Here is a 27,253-nt window from a genome sequence, read left to right on the forward strand (position 1 = left end):
CTTTACTAATCTGATTGAATTTTTTGATGAAGTAACAGAGAAGGTTGATGAAGCGAATGTACTGGATGTTATTTATATGTATTTTAAGAAAGCATTTGATAAGGTACCACAAAAGGCTGGTGAACAAATTGAGGCTCATGGCATAGGCGGATCAGTGCCCAATTGAATAAAAAAAATTGGCTTAAGGATGGAAAACAGCGGGCGTAGTAAATGGTTGTTTTTCAGAATGGAGGATGGTAGATAGTGGTGTTCTCTAAGGGTCAGTGATGGGACCACTGCTTTTTTTGCTATATATAAATGACTTGGAATACAGAGTAGAATTTCTAAACTTGCCGATAATACCAAACATGGAGGTTGTGGCAAACCGTGCGGATGATACGAACTGCCTGCAACGGGGCATAGATAGACTAGCAGAATGGGCAGTCAGGTGGCAGATGGAATTTAATGCTGGCAAGTGTGAGGTGATGCATTCTGGCAGAAGGAATAAAGAGAGGCAATATATGCTTAATGGCACAGTTCTAAAGTGTGTGCAGGAACAGAGAGACTTGGGGGTGCATGTGTTTGATCTTTGAAGGTAGCAGGACATATTGGGTGTGTGGTTAGTAAAGCATATGGGATCTTGGTCCTCATAAATAGAGGCATTGAGTAAAAAAACAGGGAAATTATGCTGAACCTTTATAAAGCTCTGGTTAGGCCCCAACTGGAAGTCCAGTTCTAGTCACCACACTTCAGCAAGGATTTGAGGATCCTTGAGAGGATGCAGAGGAGATTTAACAATGATTCTAGGGTTGGAGGATTTTAGTTATAAGATTATATTGGAAAGGCTGGGTTTGTTCTCCTTGGAGCAAAGGAGATTGAGGGGAGATTTAATAGAGGTGTACAATATTATGACAGGCTTAGATAAGTTAGACCAGGTAAAATTGTTCCCATTAACAAGTTCCCCACAGGAGATTGGTTAGCAAAATTAAAGCACAATGGGATAGGAGGTAATATACTGGCCTGGATTAAGAATTGGTTCACAGGTAGAAAACAGTAGGAATAAACGGGTCATTCTCGCGTTGGCAGGCTGTGACTAGTGGGGTACCGCAAGGATAAGTACTTGGGGCCCCAGCTGTTCACAATATATATCAATGATTTGGATGTAAGGACCAACTGTAGTATTTCCAAGTTCACGGATGACACAAAACTAGGTCGGATTGTGTGTTGTGACGAAGATGCAAAGCAGCTTCAAGGGGATTTGGACAGACTTAGTGAGTGGGCAAGAACATGGGAGCTAGAATATAATGTGGAAAAATGTGAAGTTATCTACTTTGGTAGGAGGAATAGATGTGCAGAGTATTTCTTAAATGGTAAGAGATTAGAAAGTGTAGATGTACAAAGGGATCTGTCCTCGTCAATAAGTCACTGAAAGCTAACATGCAGGTGCAGCAAGCAATTAGGAAGTCTAATGGTATGTTAGTCTTTATCGCAAGAGGATTTGAGTACAGGAGTAGTGCAGTGTTGCTTCAATTGTAGAGAACCTTGGTTAGACTGCACCTGGAGTAGTGTGCGCAGTTTTGGTCCCCTTACCTTAGGAAGGATATTATTGCCATAGAGGGAGTGCAATGAAGGTTCACCAGACTTGTTCCCGGGATGGCGGGACTGTCCTATGAAGAGAGATTGAGGAAACTGGGCCTGTATTCTCTAGAGATTCGAAGAATGAGAGGTGATCTCATTGAAAGCGACAAAATACTTAAAGGGATAGACCGGGTCGATGCAGCTAAGATGTTTCCCCTGGTTGGGGAGTCTAGAAGCAGGGGACACAATTTCAAAATAAGGGGGAAGCCACTTAGGACTGAGATGAGGAGAAATTTCTTTATTTAGAGGGTTGTGAATCTCTGGAATTCTCTACCCCAGAGGGCTGTAGAAGCTCAGTCATTCAGTATGTTTAAAGCAGAGGTTGACAGATTTCTAAATACCAATGGCATAAAGGGATATGGGGATAGTGTGGGGGAAAAGGCATTAAAGTGGATGATCAGCCATGATCGTATTGAATGGTGGAGCAGGCTTGATGGGCTGAATGACCTACTCCTGCTATGTTCCTCATGGTACTAGGATTAAGGGACACAGATTGACGGTTTTAGGCAAGAGATGCGAGGGGAATATGGGGAAGAACTTTTTATGCAGAGGGTGGTAATGATCTGGAACTCCCACGCGAGGATAGTGGAAGCAGAGACAATCAATGTCTTCAGAAGGAAATTGGATGGCCCTTGAAGGAAATAAACTTGCAGAGCTACAGGGATTGAACGAGGGAGTGGAACTGACAGCATACCTCCAGGGAGAGCTGGCATGGATTCATGGGCCGAATGGCCATCTCTTGTGCCGTAAATGACTCAATGGCTCGAGTAGAAGGCTTTCGTCCCTGATACAGCCAGGAGACAATTTGGAGGCATTCTTTGTTCTGTTTTGTTTGCTCTGGCTGAATTAATACTGGTGCCATGCATAACAGGCTGGTAAATGCCAGGCTGATCAATGATCCAATGGTTGCCAGGTGCTTCACGCAATGAACCTTTCTTCATGGATGAGTTTAGGCAATGAGTGTTCATAACTTTACCATGTTGAGTATTGTGGATGATTATGACTTCACCCCTGGCTGCACTCCAGCACTGGCCATTCTTTTCTTCCCGCATCATAACATAAGAACATAAGAACATAAGAACTAGGAGCAGGAGTAGGCAATTCAGCCCCTCGATCCTGCTCCGCCATTCAATACGATCATGGCTGATCTCATCTCAGCCTCAACTTCACTTTCCTGCCCATTCTCCATAACCCTTCAATCCATTTCTAATTAAAAATCTGTCTATCTCCTCATTAAATTTACCCAGTGTCCCGGCATCCACCGCACTCTGGGGTAGTGAATTCCACAGACTCACGACCCTTTGAGAGAAGTAATTTCTCCTCATCTCTCTTTTAAATCTGCTACCCCTTTCCTAAAACTATGACCTAGATTGCCCCACAAGAGGAAACATCCTCTCTATGTCTACTTTGTCAATCCCCTTAATCATCTTATGTGCCTCAATTAGATCTCCTCTCATTCTTCTAAACTCCAGAGAGTAAAGACCTAAACTGCTCAATCTCTCTTCATAAGACTAACCCCTCATCTCCGGAATCAATCTAGTGAACCTCCTCTGAACTGCCTCCAATGCAACTACATCCTTTCTCAAGTAAGGGGACCAAAACTGTACACAATACTCCAGGTGCAGTCTCACCAATGCCTTGTACAGTTACAGCAACACTTCCCTACTTTTATATATTCCTTTAGCAATAAATGCCAAAATTCCATTTGCCTTCCTTATCACCTGTACCTACAAACTGGCATCAAGGCGCCAAAGCCAGTTCCAGGGCCATTGTTACCTCCCAGCTGGGGTCTCCTAACTCAGGACAGGGAAGAAATTGAACCAGGTCTGAATGGCCCACTATTTATCTCCTTGCGAGAGTATTTTAACACTGAACTTAAATACCCAGGTGTGTTGATGGATTAAATCCCCAATTGTGTTGGTAGATTACTGCTTCAGGGTAGGTTAACTAAATGAGGCACTGACACTGACCATCACCAATGGTGTTGCAGCAGAATGAGAGCATAAGAAATAGGAGCACAGGACCATACGGCCCCTCGAACCTGCTCCACCATTCATTAAGAGCATGGCTGATCTGCCTGAACTCCACCTTTCCGCCCGATCCCCATATCCCTTAATTCCCTGAATGTCCAAAAATCTATCGATCTCGACGACTGAGCATCCACAGCTGTCGGGCAGAGCATTCCAAAGATTCACAACCTTCTGAGTGAAGAAATTTCTCCTCATCTCAGTCCTAAATGACCAACCCCTTATCCTGAGACTATGATCACTAGCTCTAGACTTTCCAGCCAGGGGAAACAGCCTCTCAGCATCTACCCTGTCGAGCTGTCTAAGGATTTTGTGTTTCAAGAAAATCACCTCTCATTCTTGGAGAATATAGTAGGCCCATTCTGCTCAATCCCTCCTTAGGGCTCTCATCTGAGGATTTAATCTCGTGAACCTTTGTTGCACCCTCTCTAAGGCAAGTATATCCTTCCTTAGGTCAAGAGACGAAAACTGTATATAGTACTCCAGCTGTGGTCTCACCAAAGCAGCAAGAGCTCCTCACTCTTTTACTCCAATTCCCTTGAATACTATTTGCTTTCCTAATTGCTTGGTGTACCTGCATGTATATAAATCACAAGAAGTTAACAAGAACACCAAGTCCCTCTCATTTACTAGTATCTCAACTTTTTAAAAAAATTGCTTTTCTACTCCTTACCAAAGTAGATAATTTCACATTTCCACACATTATATGGCATCTACCACCTTCTTGCCCACTCACTTAACCTGTCTGTATGCCTTTGCAGCCGCTTAGCGTCCTTCCCAGGTAGATTTGTATCATAAGGAAACTTGGATATATTATGCTCAGTTTCTTCATTTAAGTCCTTGTAGTTAATAAACAGCTGAGGTCCAAGCACAGATCCCTGCGGTGCTCCACTCTTTAAAACTTGTCAAGTGGAAAATTACCCAGGTATCTCACATCCACAAAAAGCAAAACAAATCCAATCTGTCCAATTATTGCCCCATCAGTCTACTCTCAATATTCAGAAAAAATGATAGAAGGGGTCATTGGTGTTATTACTCACAAATAACCTCACCAATGTTCAGTTTAGGCTCCAGCAGGACCACTCGGCTCCAGACCTCATTACAACCTTGGTCCAAGCGTGGACAAAAGAGCCGAATTCCAGACGTGAGGTGAGAGTGACTGCCCTTGACATCAAGGCAGCATTTGAGCAAGTATGGCATCGAGGAGCCCTAGTAAAAGTCAATTAGGTTGGGGGGGAGCTCTCCACTGGTTGCGGTCATACCTAGCACAAAGGAAGATGGTTGTGCTTGTTGGAGGCCATCATCTCAGCCCCAGGGCATCACTGCAGGAGTTCCCCAGGGTAGTGTCCTAGGCCTAACCATCTTCAGCTGCTTCATCAATGACCATTGGGGTAGAGTAGAATGGTGGTTATATTACTGAACTAGTAATTCAGAGGCCTGAACTCATGATCCAGAAACTCACATTCAAATCCCACCACGGCAGCTGGGGATTTAAATTCATTAATTAAATAAATCCGGAATAAAAGTTCAGTATCAGTAATGGTGACCTGAAACTACTGGATTATCATAAAAACCCATTTGGTTCACAATTGTTCTTTAGGGAATAAAAGCAAAATACTGCAGATGCTGGAAATCTGAAATAAAAAACAAAAAGAACAGCACTTTTTGTTTTTATGTCCTTAAGGGAAGTTGTGGATTACTGCTTCAGGGCAGGTTAATGAATAGGAAAAAAACAAAAATGACTCTTTCATTCCTACTGTTTTCTGTCCAATAACCAATCCAAGCTAATATATGGCCCCCAATCCCATGAGCACTTTTTTTTTCGCTCATGGGATGTGGGCATCACTGGCAAGGCCAGCATTTATTGCCCGTCCCTAATTGCCCTTGAGAAGGTGGTGGTGAGCTGCTGCCTTGACTACTGCAGTCCATGTGGTGTAGGTACACCCACAATGCAGTTAGGAAGGGAGTTCTATGTTTTTGAGCCAGTGACAGTGAAGCAACGGCAATATAGTTCTAAGTCAGGATGGTGTGTGACTTGGAGGGGCACTTGCAGGTGGTAGAGGCCACAGGTTCGGACGGTGCTTTTGAAGGAGGCTTGGCAAGTTGCTGCAGTGCATCTTGTACATGGTACACACTGCTGCCACTGTGTGCCACTGGTGGAGGGAATGAATATTTAGCCACTAACCCACCTGGCCAAACTACCTGTAATGCTCCCCTCCCTAGCCCTGAACTCACATCTTTCTCTAGTTTCTCTCCTATCTCTCCTCGTGACCTTGCTGAGCTCCTCTTGTCCAAGAGACCCACCTTTCTGTTCCCTCGATCCTATTTTCATTAAACTGCTGGTCACCCAACATCCCCTCCTGGTCCCCATGTTAGCCGATATTGTAAATGGTTCTCTATCTTCACGTGTTGTCCCTGTCTCCATTTAAATCTGCAGTCATCACCACTCTCCTCAAAAAGCCAGCCCCTGACCCCACCGCCCTTTCACACTACTGTTCCATCTCCATTCTCCTGTTCCTCTCCAGAGCCCTTGAACGGATTGTTAGCTCCCAAATCCATTTCCACCTTTCCCAGAAATTCATGTTTGAATCCCTCCAATCAGGTTTGCATCCCTGCCACAATACTGAAACAGCTCTCATCAAAGTCACAAATGACATCCTGTGTGACTGTGACAAAGGTAAACTTTCCCTCCTCTTCCTTCTCAACCTCTGCAGCCTTTGACACTTTTGACCACACCATCCTCCTCTCACCTGGTTCCATTCTTATCCATGTAATCGTACCCAGAGAATCACTTGCAATGGCTTCTCTTTCTGTTCCCGCACTGTTCCGTCTGGTGTCCTCCCAAGGGTCTATCCTTGGCCCCCTCCTATTTCTTACCTACACGCTGCCCTTTGGCAATATCATCCGAAAGCACGAAGTTAGTTATCACCTGTACGCTGATAACACTCAGCTCTACCTCACCACATCTACCCTTGACTGCTCCATTGTTGCTAAATTATCAGACTGCTTAACCAACATCCAGTACTCAATGAGCCGAAATTTCCTCCAGTTAAATATTGGGAAGACTGAAGCCATTGTTTTCGCTCAAAACTCCGTTCCCTAGCTACCGACTCCATCCCTCTCGCTGGCAACAGTCTGAGATTAAGCCACTCTGTTCACAATCCTGGTGTCACATTTGACCCCCAAATGAGTTTCCCACCTCACATTTGTGCTGTCACTAAGCCCACCTATATCCACCTCCGTAACATCGCCTGACTTTGCTCCTGCCTCAGTTCATTTGCTGCTGAAACCCTCATTCATGCCTTTATTACCTCCAGCCTTGACTATGCCAGTGCACTCTTGGCTGGTCTCCCACATTCTACTCTCTAAACTTTGAGATCATCCAAAACTCTACTGCCCGTGTCTTAACTCGCACCAAGTCCCATTCCCCTATCACCCCTGTGCTCAGTAACCTACATTGACTCCCGGCCAAGCAACATCTTGATTTTAAAATTCTCCTTGTTTTCAAATCCCTCTATTGCCTTGCCCCTCCCTGCCTCTCTAATCTCCTCCAGTCCCACAACCCTCGAATATCTGCGCTTCTCTAATTCTGGTCTCTTGAGCATCCCTGATTTTAATCGCTCCACCATTGGTGGCTACGCCTTCAGCCGCCTCAGCCCCAAACTCTGGAATTCTCTCCCTAAACCTCTCCGCCGGTCCACCTCTCTTTTTTCCCCCTTTAAGACACTCCTTAAAACCTACCTCATTGACTATGCTTTAAGCCATTTGACAAATATATCTTTTTTTTAGCTCGGTGTCATACTTTGTTTTATAATGCTTCTGTAAAGTGCCTTGGGATGTTTTATTATATTAAAGGTGCTGTATAAATATAATTAGTGTTGTCGTGGTTGTGGGTGGGGTGCTGATCAAGCAGCTGCTTTGTACAAATGGTGTCGAGCTTCTTGAGTTTGTTGAAGCTGCGCTCATCCAGGCAAGTGGGAAAATCCAAATATACTACATTTTCTTTACACAATGGTTAGGATTTGGAATGCAATCCTTGATAGGGCGGTGGATACAGATTCAGTAGTAGCCTTTAGAAAGGGCATTGGATATATATTTTGCGAAAAAATTGTAGGGATGTCGTGAAAGGGCAGGGGAGTTGGGACAAATTGGGTTGCTCTTCAAAAGAGCTGGTGCAGACTCGATGGGCTGAATGGCCTCCTTCTGTGCTGTACTATTCTGTGATTCTCTCCACTGGTTCTGCCCATCTACCTTACTAGTTACTCTCTCAAAACACTCATTAGATTTGTCGAACAAGATTTCCCTTTGATAGAACGGTATACTCTGTACTCGATCTTTATCTGTACCGTTCTCAATGTGACTGGAATAATTTAAGCACTAACGACTTTACAAATACTGTGGACAGCATGAACAACAAACACCTTGACTTAGCCTGGGTTTAGCTTCCTTCTATCTCACATGTTGCAAAGTGGGACAGGATTGATAGCGGTGGTAGGCCAATGGAAAAATATAATAGGTCAGAATTTGGTGACAAATAATGGTGTGTTAAAGGCTCACGCTGTTGGTGTGTTAAAAAAAAAAAAAAATAACCTCCAGTTTGTGGCGCGGTAGAGATACGGTGTGGGTTGAGAATTGTCACAAGTTGCTGGACTGTTTACGCTGCTCCGCCATTAGCCTCGTGTAAAAGGGATCTTGCCATCAACCTCACTCTGTCGTGAAATTATTGCATTGTCAATACAAATATGAATTAAAGTTTTGACAGAAAATTAAGGTTGGTGTTTCACAGTGTAAGGACACTGTTAAAGGGGTAATTTATGTTTCCAACAATGGTCTTCCGCTTTAAAATCTGTTAGCAATTAGCAGTTGTCACACAAAGCACACAATCAGATACAAGGAAAACTGATTTGTTTTAATTGGTTTGTTATAGATTTTCACTGGGAGTAAAGTTAAGTTCATTTCAGTTTGTTGAGATTTAGAGTTAGTCTTAGAATGGATCCATTAATTTGTAAGAAACTAACAATCTGCACGTTGATTCCGCAGATAGCACAGCTTTGAATCTCTATAAAATATCTCTCTTTCGCATGTCGACAGCAATCTTCAGTTCCTGAATTTATAAAGAATAATAATCTGGACCCTGTGTAGGGCAGTGCCTTATTCATGTGTCCTACAAAAAAACTTGTATTTCTGTGTTTTCCTACATGCAATTCAGTGATAAATTATGTTTGAATAATATCCAAATTGCCACTTCAGTGCTTTTCTAACCATTCAAACACTTAAACTTCATTGGGTTAAGGAGACGGATTGGTCTCGTCAGTCACCAAGGTCCCAGCTGCCCCGTTATCCGCTCGCACTTCCAGTAACTTACGATGAAAATTAACGTGAGCTGAACTGACGGCATTCACCACGAGATGTCCAGCTGCAGCAAATTCTGGGCCAAAAAGCACAGAAGAAGAAAAGGCAATTTGTGGTGTCGAACTTAAGTGCCATGACCACATCAGTCATGGATTCTTTTTCTTTCTCTTCCCCAACCCCCCATCCCCACCCAATGCTCTGCCCGACCCAAACAGATTTGTAAATATCTCCATAAATCTGACATTCTGTCACTCGTCAGGCATTGATTTAACTCCTTTGCAACCACTTAAGGATTCTTCTTTGGCCTCCTTGTCTCGAGAGACAATGGGTAAGCGCCTGGAGGTGGTCAGTGGTTTGTGAAGCAGCGCCTGGAGTGGCTATAAAGGCCAATTCTAGAGTGACAGACTCTTCCACAGGTGCTGCAGATAAAATTGGTTGTCGGGGCTGTTACACAGTTGACTCTCTCCTTGCGCTTCTGTCTTTTTTCCTGCCAACTGCTAAGTCTCTTCGACTCGCCACACTTTAGCCCCGTCTTTATGGTTGCCCCGCCAGCTCTGGCGATCGCTGGCAACTGACTCCCACGACTTGTGATCAATGTCACAGGACTTCATGTCGCGTTTGCAGACGTCTTTAAAGTGGAGCCATGGACGGCCGGTGGGTCTGGTACCAGTGACGAGCTCGCAATACAATGTGTCCTTGGGGATCCTGCCATCTTCCATGCGGCTCATCACTTAAGGACTACACTATCCAAAACCTGTGGGAAAATAAATAATATCTTTAATCTTGCTTTGGGGCTTACAAGTTTTACAACTGTACCTTAGAGTATCGTGCACTCACCATCCCAAGTTAAACAATCCATTTTCCTGCTCGAGTTGCTTCCCTTCAACACACCTGTCTGCTCTGTGATGAACTGACTCTGTCCTTAAGGCAGTACAGTTACTGGTGAAAACAGCAAGGGGCACAAAGTAATGTGTAAGGCATGAATAGATGGTAATATATTCTATTGGTTAGGGCTGTGCTTGCACTGAAATAACTTGAAGTGTCTCTTTCTAGAAACGATCATTACCCAATGATTTCATCGATCCACTGGCCAATAAGAAGCCGAGAATATCTCTTTTGACCAGTCGTGTTCCTCCGACTTTGAACGGCAGGTTAAATCCCTCCAATGGGAAAGAGGCAGCAGCTCCCTCTGTCCAATTAGCTGCCCCTGACTCAGTTAGCTCCACTTCCACCTTGCCAGCGCTGGTGGAAATTCAGAGACCTCACGACCTCCTCTCAGAAGTCAGCAATGATTCAAGCCACAATGGCCGGGACTGCGAAAGCCAGGAGGCCCCAGAGCGAACTGCCTGCCCACCCCCCTCGCACCTTTCTCATCTGAGCGTGCCTTCGTTCCACACGAAGTCGAGGAAAAAATCTAAAAAGCACAAAGACAAGGAGCGAGTGAGGGAGAAGCAGGCTGGCGAGGAAGCATGTGGAGAGCGAGTAAGAGAGTGTGATTTCCTTCAGAGTTGCAGAGAGCAGAAGAAAAACGCTCCACAGAAGGCTGCAGGTTGGTGTTGCTCCTTCCCCTTTTTCTGTCTAAGGCCTCCCCCTTGTTTGGGGGAGGCCCCTTTGGCTGTTTGGGTGCCCTTGATGCTTCCCACCCCCACCTCCCCCACTACCCTGGGACCCGAGGCAAAAGTTTGATACGGAAAGCTTGTTGTGTTGTGATTAATGGCTGTTGGGTATGACAGAGTTATTACGTTGCCAAGGCCAGTGCGGCAGCCACTGACGATTACACAGCTGCACACACTTTCTCTCAACAGCTTGCAGCAGTCTTGCAGCCTCAGGATTTACATAGAATTACATAGTTGTAGAAGCTTAGTAATCTATATTTAGAATGAGTGTAAATCAACAGCTTGAGACTCCTGAGATTGATGAGCCACCCTGGGGTCAGGCTGGATGGTTATACACTTTCAATCCCTGTTCCCAAGAACTCACTTAATATTGAGTTGCTGATCTTGCTGTTGTGGTTTATACCAGTGAGGTCCCAGTGCCAGAAACAGGCTGTTCCCATGCTCCAGGTTCATAATTTATGTTCAAATGGAACTAATCAGCGAGTGAGAAATATGAGTGGAAATATCTGCCTTAGCTTCAATGGTGGGATATGGCATGCAGCTGACTGTAGGGCTCTTGATTGCAATGAGTAAGCTGCCTTGTTTTACTGCTTTCTTTTAGATTTTGGAAGGTTCTAAGCATAACTTTCCCTAATGTTTCTGTTACCTTCAGTGCCGGCACTCACTCACTCAATTCCCAGGACACTGACTGTTACTGGGGTACGGATTAGAAACCATAGAAAAGTTATGGCACAGAAAGAGGCCATTCAGCCCATCGTGTCTGCACCAGTTGAAAATCTAGCCGCCCAATCTGATCCCACCTTCCAACACCTTGTAGATTACAGCACCTCAGGTGCAGGGCCAGGTATTTTGAATGAATTGAGGGTTTCTGCCTCCACCACCGATCCAGGCAGTGAATTCCAGACACTCACCAGCTTCTGGGTGAAAAAGTATTTCCTCATGTCCCCACTAATCTTTCTACCAATCACCTTAAATCTAAGCCCCCTGGTAATTGACCTCTACGTTAGGGGAAACTGGTCTTTCCTGTCTGCTCTATCCAGGCCCCTCATAATTTTGTACACCTCAATTAAGTCACCCTTCAGCCTCCTCTGTTCTAAGGAAAACAACTCTAGCCTATCCAGTCTTTCCTCATAACTGCAACTTTCAAGCCCCGGCAACATTCTTGTAAATCTTCTCCGTGCTCCAGAGCAATTATGTCCTTTCTATAATGTGGTGACCAGAACTGTACGCAATACTCCAGCTGTGGCCTAACCAGTGTTTTATGTAGTTCCAGCGTTACATCCCTGCTTTTGTATTCTACACCTCGCCAATAAAGGAAAGCTTCCCGTATGCCGCCTTCACCACTCTATCTACCTGTCCTGCCACCTTCAGGAACCTGTGGACATGCACTCCAAGGTGTCTCACTTCTTCTACCTCTCTCAGTATCCTCCTGTTTATTGTGTATTCCCTTGCTTTGTTTGCCCTCCCCAAATGCATTACCTCACACTTCTCCGGAAATAATTCCATTTGCCACTTTTCCGCCCACTCATTGATGTCATTCTGGAGTCTACGGCTATCCTCTTCACTATCAACTACACATGTGTCATCTGCAAATTTCCCAATCATGCCTCCCACATTTAAGTCCAAATCATCATTAATATATACCACAAACAGCAAAGGACCCAACACAGGCCTGTGAAACGCCACTGGAAACAGCTTTCCATTTGCAAAAACATCAACCACTACCCTTTGTTTCTGTTACTGAGCCAATTTTGGATCTAACCTGCCACATTCCCCTGTATTCCATGGGCTTTTATTTTTCTGACCAGTCTGCCATGTGGGACCTTGTCAAATACTTTACTAAAGTCCATGTAGACCACATCCACTGCACAGCCCTCATCAATCCTCCTTGTTACTTCCTCAAAAAACTCAATCAAGTTAGTAAGACATGAGCTTCCCTTAACCAATCCATGCTGACTATCCCTGATCTGTGCCTTTCTAAGTGGCAGTTTATCCTATCTCTCAGAATTGATCCTAATAATTTACCCACCACAGAGGTCAGACTGACCAGCCTGTAATTATTTGGCCTATCCCTCACACCCGCTTTAAACAATGGTACAATGTTCGTAGACCTCCAAACCTCCGGTAACTTGCCTGTGTATAGTGATGATCCTCAGAACATCTGATGTTTCCTCCCTGGCTTCCTTGAACAACCTGGGATACTATCCATCTGGCCCTGGTGATTTATCCACTTTCAAGGATGTCAGATCCTCTAATACTTCCTCTCTCATTATGCTTATCATATCTAATATTTCACACTCCTGTTTTACTACAATGTCTGCATCATCCCTCTCCTTTGTGAAGACAGAGACAAAAAACTCATTAAGAACCCTGCCCACATCTGCATCCATGCATAAGTTCCGTGTACATCTCTGATAGGCCCTACCTTTTCCTTAGTTATCCTCTTGCTCTTAATGTACTGATAAAACATCTTTGGGTTTTCCTTGATTCTGCCTGCCAATAATTTTTCATGTCCTCTCTTTGCTTTCCTAAATTCATTTTTACTTCACCCCTACACTTTTTATACTCCTCTAGGCTTTCTAAAGTATTACGTTTTTTTGCGACCGTCACAAGCTTTTTTTTCTGCTTTATCTTACTCTATGCTTCTAGATAACCAGGGGGCTCTGGATTTGGCCATACCACCTTTTACCTTTGTGGGGACTTGCCTACACTGTGCCTGTAGAATCTCACTTTTGAATGCCTCCCACTGGTTTGACACAGATTTTCCTTCAAGCTGCAACCAGTCCACTTTCGCCAGATTGCCCCTCAGCTTCGTAAAATTTGCCTTCCCCCAATTCAGAACTTTTACTCCTGTTTTATCGTTGTCCTTTTCCATGATTATGCTAAAATTATTATTGTCAATATCTCCAAAATGGTCACCCACTGCTATTTCATCCACTTTCCCACGGTTCCACATGCACTGACTCACGCTGGGGTACGGGTCCCACACACACTGTCTCTTGCTGGGGTACGGGTCCCACACACACTGTCTCTTGCTGGGGTACGGGTCCCACACACACTGTCTCTTGCTGGGGTACGGGTCCCACACACACTGTCTCTTGCTGGGGTACGGGTCCCACACACACTGGCTCTTGCTGGGGTACAGGTCCCACACACACTGACTCTTGCTGGGGTACAGGTCCCACACACCCTGACTCTTGCTGGGGTACAGGTCCCACACACACACTGCTCACTTGGGTATGGGTCACACACACACACGCACAAGCTCTCGCTGAGGTACAGGTTCCACACGTACTGACTCTCGCTGAGATACAGGTTCCACATGCACTGACTCTCGCTGGCGTAAGGGTCCCACATACACACACAGACGCTCGCTGGGGTATGGGTCTCTCTCACACAGACACGCACTGCCTCTCGCTGGGATACAGGTTCCACACGCACTGTCTCTCGCTGGGCTACGGGTCCCACACACACTGACTCTCTGGGCTACGGATCCCACACACACTGACTCTGTCTGGGCTACGGTTCCCACACACACTGACTCTCTCTGGGCTACGGGTCCCACACACACACTGACTCTCTCTGGGCTACGGGTCCCACACACACTGACTGTCTCTGGGCTACGGGTCCCACACACACTGACTCTGTCTGGGCTACGGTTCCCACACACACTGACTCTCTGGGCTACGGATCCCACACACACTGACTGTCTCTGGGCTACGGGTCCCACACACACTGACTCTCTCTGGGCTACGGGTCCCACACACACTGACTGTCTCTGGGCTACGGGTCCCACACACACTGACTCTGTCTGGGCTACGGTTCCCACACACACTGACTCTCTGGGCTACGGATCCCACACACACTGACTGTCTCTGGGCTACGGGTCCCACACACACTGACTCTCTCTGGGCTACGGGTCCCACACACACTGACTCTCTCTGGGCTACGGGTCCCACACACACTGACTCTCTCTGGGCTACAGGTCCCACACACACTGACTCTCTCTGGGCTACGGTTCCCACACACATTGACTCTGTCTGGGCTACGGTTCCCACACTGACTCTCTCTGGGGTACGGGTTCCACACACACTGACTCTCACTGGGGTACGGGTTCCACACACACTGACTCTCACTGGGGTACGGGTCCCACACACACTGACTCTCTCTGGGCTACGGGTCCCACACACACTGACTCTGTCTGGGCTACGGTTCCCACACTGACTCTCACTGGGGTACGGGTCCCACACACACTGACTCTCACTGGGGTACGGGTCCCACACACACTGACTCTCACTGGGGTACGGTTTGCACACACACTGACTCTCACTGGGGTACGGGTCCCACACACGCTGACTCTCACTGGGGTACGGGTCCCACACGCACTGACTCTCACTGGGGTACGGGTCCCACACACATTGACTCTGTCTGGGCTACGGTTCCCACACTGACTCTCTCTGGGCTACGGGTCCCACACACACTGACTCTCACTGGGGTACGGGTTCCACACACACTGACTCTCTCTGGGCTACGGGTCCCACACACACTGACTCTCTCTGGGCTACGGGTCCCACACACACTGACTCTGTCTGGGCTACGGTTCCCACACTGACTCTCACTGGGGTACGGGTCCCACACACACTGACTCTCACTGGGGTACGGTTTGCACACACACTGACTCTCACTGGGGTACGGGTCCCACACACGCTGACTCTCACTGGGGTACGGGTCCCACACGCACTGACTCTCACTGGGCTACGGGTCCCACACACACTGACTCTCACTGGGGTATGGATTCCTGTTGTTCCCCACCTCCTGCTGTTTCCCTTTTCTTAATACTGGCAGAGCTGTTGTGTATTGTCAGCATGTCTGCGTTTATTTCAGATTTTCAGTATTTTCTGAGCAACGATAATCCTGGATCCCATCAGGAGTTCGTTGCCAGTGTGCATTCAAAGCACCAACTTCACAGCAATTCTGTGGTGAAACCACCAGAGAGCTTTGATCCCAGTATTTTCCCAGTCTCCCACACCTCTGTTCCATTCCACCTGCCAGTAGCCTGACTCCAGCATTGTGAATGCGAGTGCAACTGTGTGCATGGAAGTGGCAGAATTCACTGGCGTGCTGCTTACAAACTCCTGCCATTTTCAACTATTCCCCCAGCAGAAAGGCTTTGTTACAATGGCTCTGTAGCTCTACTTCATTGTGCAGACTGCACTGCATGTACCTATTCCTTTCACACTAAACACAAGTACAGAAAGATCAACAGCACTGTTTAAACAACACTAAACAGGATAGCATCGGCACACCTTTTTCCTATAGAGCTCGACCAAAACAACAGCTCACTGACCTCCAGCTGCAATTCAACAATTTGGCATTTATATTGCAACAGAAACATCCCGGGCCCTTTATAGAGGAGAAACGGGTGGCTGATGGGCGCAGAGGGCAGGAGTGTGGGGGAGTTGTTGGACCTGGGGAGTTGGGGGGGTGGGGAGGGTGCAGGGTGGGGTTCTGTGGGGCACCAAGATTTGCAGGGGCATGTGCTGTAGGACATGGGGAGGAGGTGGGAGAGTGAAGACAAAAGACCTGGTAAAATGTGGCCTGGCTCCGGTTGGGGATCCCCCAGTTTGTGATGTCTTGGGTCCCTCTTCCTCACTGTAACTTTTCGTTTTAAACACTAGCTCATTTCCTTGTAGGGTTGAACGGGATATGCAACAGCTCCAGCGTTTCGACATCGGACCTGCCTGATTATTTACTGTAAGTACAAGCTGTGTAGGAGGCTCTGGGCTGACCACCTTTGCTCAATGTTATGTTGCTGCTTTCAGTCTTTTCCTCTCAACTCCTGCATGTGCTGATTCCTCTATTGAGTACAGGTGTGGGATGTGCTCTTGTAAAAGGCCATTCTTCATGTGTCAGCAAGTTTTTTAATCATTGCAAAGTCGTCAACCCTGATAACATCCACACGCAATATCTGCAGATGTGTTCACACTGATGTCCAAGGTGATGACATTAGTCAGGCTGAATTCAGCTAATTTCATGGAGCCTGGAAATTGAAACAGAAATCTTCTGTATCTGGTGGCTCAGTACCATGCAGGTTGGCCCTTTTTCTGTGCTGTCAACTTTTGTCCAGAGGGAGTATTCTCACTTCTGAGTCAAAAGATTGTGCCGCGCTCTTGGCGTTGCCATCCTTCAGGTGAGATATTAAAGATCCCATGGTATTATCGGAACATATTCCTTGCTCCGACTACCCCACCCAAAACAAATCTCCTGTCATTCATTCAGTTATTTACTGTTGCATTTCTCTGCAAAAACTGCAGTTGCTGCAATTGAGAAGCCTTTCATCATATGTTTAACATTGAGAGATGTGATAATACACTGTGGAAATACCACCGCTCTCTTTCTGGACCCACCTATTAAGTGTTGTCTGGTGTGAATTTCTCCCTCAGTAAATATGCAGCAATTGCATCGCAGGAGCAGAGGCAAGGTTACAAAACCGATTTTAACGCAGAGTACAATGAGTACCGGGATCTGCACTCCAGGATAGAGAGCATCACCAGGCGGTTCACACAGTTGGACGCTGAGCTGAAACAGCTCTCACCCGGGTCTGCAGACTACAAGGTATGGGAATAATTGACTTCTATCTCTGGGGGAAAAAAAATTACACACGGCTCCTCCTGTCTGTCTTTCCCACACAAAGGGCCATTGATCCCTGACAGGTTAGCTAACTACAGGTGGGTTTTATGAGTATTACCCATGTTTCAGGGAAATCTTCCTACTCCCTGCTCACAGTCTCTTCCTCCACCTCCTGCCGGCCCTTATGCACCCTCCCTGTGTCCCCTCGGCCCACCTCCCCCCATCTCCTTCCAGCCCCTTCCCTCAGGCCCCCCTCCCTCCTTTCCCACCCCTTTCCAACCACCCACCTTCCACATCCCTTCCAGTCCCCCTCCCTCTGCCACCCCTCCTGCTTTTCTTCCTTCCCCTGGCCCCCTTCCCTCCGCACTCCTCTCACCGCTGCCCCTCCCGCTTTTCCTGCTAGTGATTTAGTTGAGCCATGCTTGTGGATTTATTTTTTTTTAGAGCTATACAGCACCGAAACGGGCCCTTCGGCCCATCGTGCCTGTGCCAGCCACCAAGCACCTAACTATTCTAATCCCATTTTCCAGCACTTGGCCTGTAGCCTTGTATGCTATGGCATTTCAAGTGCTTATCTAAATACTTCTTAAATGCTGTGAGGGTTCCTGCCTCTACCACCCCTCAGACAGTGTGTTCCAGATTGCAACCACCCTCTGGGTGAAAAATATTTTCCTCAAATCCCCCCTAAACCTCCAGCCCCTTACCTTAAATCTAAGCCCCCTGGTTATTCACCCCTCTGCTAAGGGACAAAGTTTCTTCCTATCTAACCTATAAATGCCTCATAATTTTGTATACCTCAATCATGTCCCCCCTCAGCCTTCCCTGCTCTAAGGAAAACAACCCTAGCCTTTTCAGTCTCTTTTCATAGCTGAAATGCTCCAGCCCAGGCAACATCCTGGTGAAATCATGAGAGGTATAGACAGAGTGGATAGCAAGAAGCTTTTTCCCAGAGTGGGGGATTCAATTACAAGGGAACACGAGTTCAAAGTGAAAGGGGAAAAGTTTAGGGGGGATATGCGTGGAAATTTCTTTACGCAGAGGGTGGTGGGTGCATGGAACCCTTTGCCAGCGGAGGTGGTAGACGCGGGCACGATAGCGTCTTTTAAGATGTATCTAGACAGATACATGAATGGGCAGGAAGTAAAGAGATACAGACCCTTAGAAAATAGGCGACAGGTTTAGATAGAGGATTTGGATCGGCGTAGGCTTGGAGGGCCGAAGGGCCTGTTTCTGTGCTGTAATTTTCTTTGTTCTTTGAATCTCCTCTGCACCCTCTCCAGTGCAGTCACATCCTTCCTATAGTGTGGTGCCCAGAACTCTACACAGTACTCCAGCTGTGGCCTAACAAGCATTTTATACAGCTCCATCATAACCTCCCTGCTCTTAAATTCTGTGCCTCGGCTAATAAAGGCAAGTATCCCATATGCCTTCGTAACCACCTTATCTACCTGTGCTGCTGCCTTCAGTGATCTATGGACAAGTACACCAAGGTCCCTCTGACCCTCTGTACTTCCTAGGGTCCTACCATCCATTGTATATTCCATTGCCTTGTTAGTCCTCCCAAAATGCATCACCTCACACTTCTCAGGATTAAATTCTATTTGCCACTGCTACGCCCATCTTACCAGCCCATCTATATCGTCCTGTAATCTAAGGCTTTCCTCCTCACTGTTTACGACACCACCAAAATTCGTGTCATCTGCGAACTTACTGATCATACCTCCTATATTCACGTCTAAGTCATTAATGTACACCACAAACAGCAAGGGTCCCAACACCAATCACTGCTGTACACCATTGGTCACAGGCTTCCACTTGCAAAAACAACCCTCGACCATCACCCTCTGCCTCCTGCCACTAAGCCAATTTTGGATCCAATGTGCCAAATTGCCCTGGATCCCATGGGCTCTTACCACCATAACCAATCTCCCATATGGGACCTTATCAAAAACCTTACTGAAGTCCATGTAGACTACATCAACTGCTTTACCCTCATCTACACATCTAGTCACATCTAGAGGGGCTTGAAGGGAAGGTTTGTTGGTGAGCAGTTTATGCTGAACGAGAAAGTGAGATTCCACGTATTTGGTTCAGACTGCATTTTTGTAAAGTCTTCAAAGCCATCGCCACACTCTTCTATTGAGGTTGTTTCCCAAACCTTTAACCATATGTCTTGTTCCCACAGAGCACTCATGACCAGATCTTGCAGGAATATCGGAAAATTAAGAAGGTAAGTGTCTAGCAGAAATGGATGATGAAATTGCTGCTGTTCCCATCACCACAGCAATGCTGGAACAGGATTTGTTTCTTGTCTGGTGGAGGGGCAACCCTGAACAGGTGAAACCTCTACTAATTGCAGACGGGACATGGGTAGCAGGATGCAGACAGCTGGTGGCAGTCTCTCAAGACAGGGTAGGTGGGAGGGAACTAATGCTGAGGTGTAAAGAATTAGACATGGCAAGCGACTAGATGAAAAAAATACCTCGTGTTTGGTGCAATTTGGTTGATTCCAGTAGAAAATCAGCAGCATCTGTTAGGAGTTTGGGATAGTGAGTAGCAACGTACACACTGCCCCTTCCCCACCTCTCTGCCCCTGTCCCTCTGAGACCAGTTGCAACACCCCTAACTCAACTCAGTCTAGGGTTTGAGCCAAACTAATCCCACTTCAGTGTTAATTTTGAATTGCTGCCACTTTCAGACACGCAAGTTGCTGAGTGCATTGTAGGGATCTGAATGTAATGTGTCATTTTTCTTTTTTATACAGACGAATCCCAATTACAGCCAGGAGAAATATCGCTGTGAATATCTGCACAACAAACTGGCACACATTAAGAAATTGATAGCAGAATACGACCAGAAGCAGCTGCAATCCTGGCGTTAGCACGGCTATTTTACGAGAGAGAGAGAGAGAGAGATACAGCAAGCAATTGCATCTAATTGTGTTTCCAGCTTCTCCTATGTGTGTGCTTCACAAGAGGAGGAATCTGCACCGACTGAGACCAGCGCTAACTTTAATAATTAGAGAAACTTGTGGGGATGGGAGGGGGGCCCCCTGTCAGTAAGTGTCTAGTGAGGAGAGTTTAGTGTTCTAAAGGACAAAGGCTTTAAAAAAAAAAATGGAAGCTCTATCCAGGACTTGCTGTTCATTGTGTCCCCCTGACTCTTCAAACTTACTGTTCACTGTGTCTCCTCCCCCTTTCCCAGCTCTTCAAACTTGCTGTTCATTATGTGTTCCCAAACCTCCCTCTGACTCTTCAAACTCTCCTTCTGGGAGTAATATTTTTGCTGCTGTTGCCTTCGTCTGCCTTCTTCACTGCAAGATATGGTCCAAGTATTACATGTAAACCCTGCCACCCAAAGAGTCTAGTTTAAACGGTTGGCAGCTGTTTGTTTAAGCGCTATCTGCCCTGGTTGTTTGCTGTTAAGTGCCCCATTTCCTCATAAAGTATTTATTTAAAGTGTCTGTCCAGAAACTGCAGTGGTTACAACAACTGGGGTTCTCGGGTGTTCACTATCTGCTGACTCATTGGGTCACAGAAGCAGGCTGCAGCACACAGTGGGCCTTTGAGGCCACGTGACTCCCAAAAGCCAGCCGGTCTATTGTGAGCCACTGTGCACCTGTTAATGACCTGTGCTGCATCTGCTTTTCAGGGTCTGCCTACTGACTGTCTAATAACCTGAAGCTCAGAGTCCACTCACCAATTCCACAACTCGCTGGAGAAGAGGTGTCTGAACTCACTTAAAGGTGTTATTTACTGTGATCAATGCAACTAGGCAAGTCCAAAATGAAATGGTGTCTTTTGCCACAGGCCAGATAAAATAACAAGCCAATATCCGTGTTCTGCACTGTGACCCCAGATCCCTAACCAGGCAGGAATTAATGGAATCCCGATTAAGTGATGGTATTTTTTATAATGAATTTGGCGATAGTGATATCCAGGTTCTGTCAACTGTACTGGGCACAGTGTATCAGGAGCTTCATCACTGCCTGTGAGGGTCACTTATGTGCCAATGTCTCCCACAAGGGACTCAATTATGCTTTGGTGCTTTGGTCCTGAGACTCCCAGAGTTCCTATATTCCATTCTCCAACCACCCTCCCCCAAGGCAGACATCAAGACAGCTGGTTATGTCACTAACCTTTATCTAAGTTGTCTTGCCTCCCTCTTTAAACCCAGATGCTGAACTGTGACCTCTCTATTCACCTGCTAAGGGTTGCGGATGCCTCATCTTTGTGCGGTGCTGGTTTGTGATGTGTAGCTCCTGCCCCATTAAATAGATTGCTGGCATCAAAGCCATCTCATGATCCTAATTTGCACTTGTCACGCACTGGCCTTCCACACACTCCATGTGGTGGGTGCATCAGTCTGTCTAGTGGTCTCTATTGAGCTATCGAGGTGAGAAAATTTGAACAGCCCAAGGAAAGACTATTTATTTTTTTACCCTTTACAACACACATTCTGAAATGACAGGTACAGTTTAGTCAGGTTAAAACATTAAAGGTGTCTGCAAGGTCTAAATAGAATTAACTGTTAAATCTTCATCAGTCCTCTCCCTCTCAATTTTAGTAATGGTCCTTTTATACCGAAACTGCTCCATGTCTGTGGACAAAATGAACAATTAAAAATCTACGTTATATACCAAACAGCACCTTAATCCTGTACCGGAGACAGAGTCAAGACATTTCATTGAACCATGTCAAATTTGAAAATCCAAATTGTCCAGCTAGATTCTTTCTCCCATCTATTCCTTCCAATTACAGTTGTTTAATGTTTTGTGTTTCTCTTCTCACTGAGTCCCAGGTTCATTCAGCTGTTTACTGGTGTTTATTTGTAGGAGTGCAGGAGTTCCACTGTACCTCACTTAACACCACAGCAATGAAAAGTGCCAATCCTCTTGTTTACTGTGGAGACAGTCCCTGGTAGATGAGGGCCGCAATCTGTTATTTTTTTTCCAGTATTAACAGGGCCTCTCACCAGGCAGCCTGGGCATCCTTCACTTCTGTTTGATAGTTGATTCACTGATTTGCTCTGAAAAGGTTGGGGTGAAGTAGCAACAGATTTGATCGGTGCCTTTCAGAGACAGAGATTCAGGCAATTCCCCGTTGTAACCCAGGAAGAAGATATCAGCTGGCTCCTAATCTCCAGTCTACACTGTCCACAGTTCTGAATGGTTCCCTTTGTTTTTTTAACCTCTTTCCCTCTGCCCCAAGGAGCAGTTCCACAGGCTCCCACTGCCACTGTGTTCACTGCCCCTTTCGAGTGACTTATTTTGAGCCGAGACTGTGTGAGACTGCTGTAATCATTGTTTTTGGCATGTGAGGAGAGAAGTTCTGAGCCTAAGGGCTCTTGTGTGCAGACTTGGTGACCTGTCCCTGGGAGTCCGGTAGGATCTTTCAATCCTGTCTTGCACAATCCTTTGTGTATTTTAACTTATAAGTAAAGTTTCTTTGACATAAGCGCTGTTAACTGTTTTCCCAGCACAGAGGATGCCATGTGAGTCAAGGACTCGATTCATATCTGGGAGGTGTAGGTAGAAAGAATTTGGGATTTTCTTTTTTTTTTCAGTGTCAATGAATGGCATCTCTTACCCCATTGAACAGCAACATTGGTAAAGGGTCAGGTCCCTTACGTCAGCTCATGCTGTATAGAATTGTATATTCGAGGCTGAAATCAGAGTTCAGGAACATGCGGCTGTATCTGCGCCCAGGTGCTGCTGACGCCAGTAAGAATCATGTCTGCAGGAGACGGCACTGCAGACTTTCTCAAAGCTTTTCCTTAACGGAGGCACAGATATTTTATTAGTGTCCGGCGATCTTGAGCACTTTTTAAAGCTGGATTAACATTGCACTAGAGTTGTGTTCCAGATCAGGAACTGATTCCAGAGTCATACTGTTAGTACTTCACAGCAATGGTGATTGAAGGACCAACCCTTGTCTTTGTTTAAACAATTAGAGCCTGCATTGAAGGATCAAATTTGGTATTATTGTTTTTGAATGGATGTTGGTACAGCTTGCTGGCCAGTGTGTTCAGTGATGGCACATTACAGGTGTAGGGGAATGGGGTTAGTGTAGTGTTTCTACCTTGGTTGTACCGTATTTGGAATGGTGCCTCCTACAGCACAGTACTTGACATAGTACTAGATCTGGGGGCCAGTGAATATCAGTTTTTTGGATGTGCGGGCAAGTTAAATAAAGCTGTCACTTGCCCGGGTTCACAGCAAATGAAGACAGCAGAATGGAATAAACACCAATACTGGCTCGCCCAATGATATTTCTGGAAAATTAACTTCGGGTTTGATTCATTTTTCTTTTGACCTTGACTGTAACCATCTCCACGTCAGTATCTAATAATTGAGAAATGTATGGACACAGACATGCATCACTGAATACAGACATCGTGGACTCCATATCACAAAAAACAGATTTAACTAATTCCATGATGGTAAAGCAATGGTACTGTCCCTTTTTAGGTGTGGGAAATGTCCATTTGTAACAACAGAAAGCAGCATTGAGTGCTGTTGTGTTCTGAGACAATATTGCTTCAATGCAAATGTACGTTTCCCATCTCTCCTGTTCGCTGGCCCCAATGCTGCCCTCTGCCTCGTCACCCCCGCCACTGCACTCTGCCCCCTTTCGTCGTGCTCTGCCCCTGCTGACTCCAAGAACTGTGATGCATGTTTGATTTGTGTTAGACCAGGCGCAGCCTTGTTGAAGTGACTTGCCCCTTTGGCTGCTGGCAGCAGGGATCCCAAACCAGTTCCAGCATCTGAACACATGAGAAAACTCAGTGTGGGAGGGGCTGAAGCTCTAAGTAGTGATGCTCACCTGGGTTCCAGCCTGCTCCAGTGGGTAAAACTCCACTTAAGGAGTTATCTTGAACTATTTTTAAGGTTATAAACCTCACTTTTATTGAGGGGGAAGGGGCAGAGTGCCTTACATTGCAACACGCTTCTGGTATCAGATTAAATTTTTAACTGACTCCTGTGCCAGTTGGCACTGCGAACAAATTCCACTTTGGTACACCCGGGTGTGATGTCAAGATCTATACCCTGCTATCTGAATGAATGAATGGCTATCTTAAATTTAAAAGGGAGCCAGTTCCAGGATGAGGGTACATGGTGTCAGTGCGATGAGCATGTGCCTAATCCCACCATCTTTAACCCTTTGAAATATTGGTGTGTTTTTGCACTGCATTCAATATATTAAAACGTTTGTTGGTGAGAGCACCCTGGATTTATGGTTGCAAGACTGCCTTGTCCGTTTTTCTAGATTTCCCCTCCGTTTGCCTATTCTGTCTACATCAAACTCAAGTTCACACACAGGTGTTGTAGTACACCTGCTGCCTGGTTATCATTCATCACAGCCTCTTTGTTAAAATTCTTATTGAATGCAAAATAGAGAGGCTTTTGGCCTGTCTTTGTATAGAGACTGGGTGTAACTGATATGAGCTGTGTTTTCCTTCCTACATGTGGCAGCTGTGATTCTAGTTCGATTTCTTTCTCTATTTCTGCTCTTCTCTGCCCCCTTCCCCAGATATTCCTGATGCCTTCTATGAGCTAATGTCAGCTTGGCTCAGTGGATAGCACTCTTCTCTCTGTCAGAAGGTCATGCGTTTAAGCCCCACTCCAGGACTCAAGTACGTAATATAGGCTGATTCTGGAGCAGGGCAGAGTGCCACACTGTTGGAGGCTTATTCAGATGAGATGTTAAACCTGGGTGGTCCTTGTGGACATCAACAGTCCAGTGATGCTTTCCACCCAAAAACCGATTGATTCATCTCCCTACTGTTTGTGGGCTCTTGCTGTTTTGCAAAGTGGCTGTCGTGTGCACCTGCATACATCACTGCACTTCAGTATAATTCACAGTTTGGAGCGTGTCTGAAACTTGTGTTAAGATGCTATGTGAATGTGTTACGCCCCTGCCTGACTTCTACATTACCAGGCGTTCAGCAGAATCCAGCTGTCATTCCTTCCCCTCCTATTGTATATCTCTAGGGGTAAAGGTTCTCTGCACATGACTTCTGTCAGTGCTATTGCCACTTCCTGAGGGGGGAGGGGAGGAGGTGGGGGGAATGCTGGAAGGTGATTTAGTTTTCATCTTCCGTTCCTTCCTGAGTCAGGAATTTCTGTTCACAGCAAAGAGCGTGTGCGGTTTCTTGTACTGCTTTGTGTACCACACAACCCAGCGCTTGGTAACAAGAATGACAGCAGGCAAGTCCATATCTGACAGAAAGGGATAGGAAAATGGTTTGGTGGGGATTCAAAGGATTAAGCCTGTCTTCTGTTTGAGGCAGTGACTGACCTATTTTGGTACATTTTTTTTTTCCAGTTTTTTGGATATCCAGCATTCACAGTTTTATTTTTCCATCCCACTGTTTTAACTAAATTTCTCATTTGCAGCTTATTTAATGAAGCAGGTTGCTGTCCTCTACTTCCTGATAGGCCTGTTCACAGTGTTACAATACCAGTCTCACCCAGGTCCGAGAGAATATTTCTGAATTAAGAAACAAAAACGTAAAATTTTTTGAACCTTCTGCAGTTTAAATAAAACTATTTTTTGAGAACAGTATATATAGATGTCAGATTAAAACATTTCTACACTCTTAATGTTTTTGAGTGAAATTGTATAGCTAAGGAACTGATCATGGAGTTGTATATACCAAGGAATACAAGCTAGGATGATTGTAGAACTACAGAATATTTAATGATTATATGTATAAATATTACCACTTGCTTGTGTCTTTATTTCCTGGCTTCTTATGTATTGAGTTGTTAAAAGATATTTTGAGTGACAGAGCAGGAACATAGGAACAGGAGGAGGTTGTTCAGCCTCTCAAGCCTGTTCCATCATTCAATTAGATTATAGCTGATCTGTTTCCCAACTCCATCTACCCACCTTGGTTCTGTAATCCTTAATACTCTTGGCTAGCATAAATGTAACAACCTCAGTTCTGAAATTTTCAGTTCACTCCCAGCCTCAACAGCTTTTCATAAGAAGAGTATTTCAGATTTCCACTCCCCTTTGTGTGAAGAAGTGCTTCCTGACATCACCCTGAACAGCCTGGCTCTAATTTTAAAGATATGGTCCCTTATTCTGGATTCCAACTCTTGCCCCCACCCCACCGGAGGAAATTGTTCCTCTCTACCCCTATCAAATCCGTTAATCATCTTAAAACACTTCAATTAGATCATCCCTTAATCTTCTTTACTCGAGGGAATATAAGCCTAGTTTATGCAACATGTCCTCCTAGTTTAATCCTTTTAGCCCTGGTATCATCCTGGTGAATCTGTGCTGCACCCCCTCCAAGGCCAATGTACATCCTTTTTGAGGTGTGGTGTCCAAAACTGAATGCAGCGACTGCACATGGGCTTTAACCAGAGCTCTATACAGCTGCAAAGTAACTTCTTCCCCTTTGTATTCCAAGCCCCATGAGATAAACACCAACATTTCGTTACCCTTTTAAATTATTTTTTGTACCTGTCCACTGATGCTGAGTGATTTTTGTGCATGAATCCCTAAATCTCTGCCCCTCCACAGTTCTGAGTTTCTTATCAGCAGTTGCAGCATTTATTTAACCTCCTACATCCCAGCTGAGGAGAGGGATCAGAGTATTCCCTATCCAGCAACTTCTCCTGGAAAGAGCAAGTGTAGATGTCTGTTGTGTATGGGAGTTGGTTTAGTAGTGATAATTCCCCATGGTGATACTGCCTGCTGATTCTTCATCCTCTTGACCTGTTATAGCCCACCGACTCTTGAAGAGAATGGGCAGGGGGATGTTAAAGTTTTTGACAGCTATTAGACTCAAACAAACTGATGCTGCCTTCAACAGAATATTTAATGAGCAGAACGCAAGCTAAAAGTGCAATTTAATTTACTGGACATAAGAGTCTGTAACCTTCAGAGACACGTGTCCACTATAAATCGGTTACCATACCCTGTCCTGTTATCAACTATGCCCTGGCAGAGCAAGGTTTGCTAACACTGCCTATCTTACCTTGATAAAGTTCCCAGT

The 27,253-nt window shown here is 45.7% G+C and overlaps 1 protein-coding gene across 1 annotated transcript in view; it reads left to right on the forward strand.

The window, feature by feature from the left end:
- ell (elongation factor RNA polymerase II) overlaps nt 1–25,973 on the forward strand; it is a 163,757-nt gene extending 137,784 nt beyond the window's left edge. Inside the window, exons 8-12 of the mRNA XM_068015978.1 lie at nt 10,050–10,545; nt 16,306–16,366; nt 17,056–17,227; nt 19,428–19,472; nt 20,007–25,973. Coding sequence (XP_067872079.1) covers nt 10,050–10,545; nt 16,306–16,366; nt 17,056–17,227; nt 19,428–19,472; nt 20,007–20,123 — 891 coding nt within the window. The 3' untranslated portion in view covers nt 20,124–25,973. The remainder of the gene's footprint in view (nt 1–10,049; nt 10,546–16,305; nt 16,367–17,055; nt 17,228–19,427; nt 19,473–20,006) is intronic.
- Nucleotides 25,974–27,253: the final 1,280 nt, after the last annotated feature.

This window comes from Heterodontus francisci, chromosome 36 (assembly GCF_036365525.1).
Source record: "Heterodontus francisci isolate sHetFra1 chromosome 36, sHetFra1.hap1, whole genome shotgun sequence".
Lineage (NCBI taxonomy): Eukaryota > Metazoa > Chordata > Chondrichthyes > Heterodontiformes > Heterodontidae > Heterodontus > Heterodontus francisci.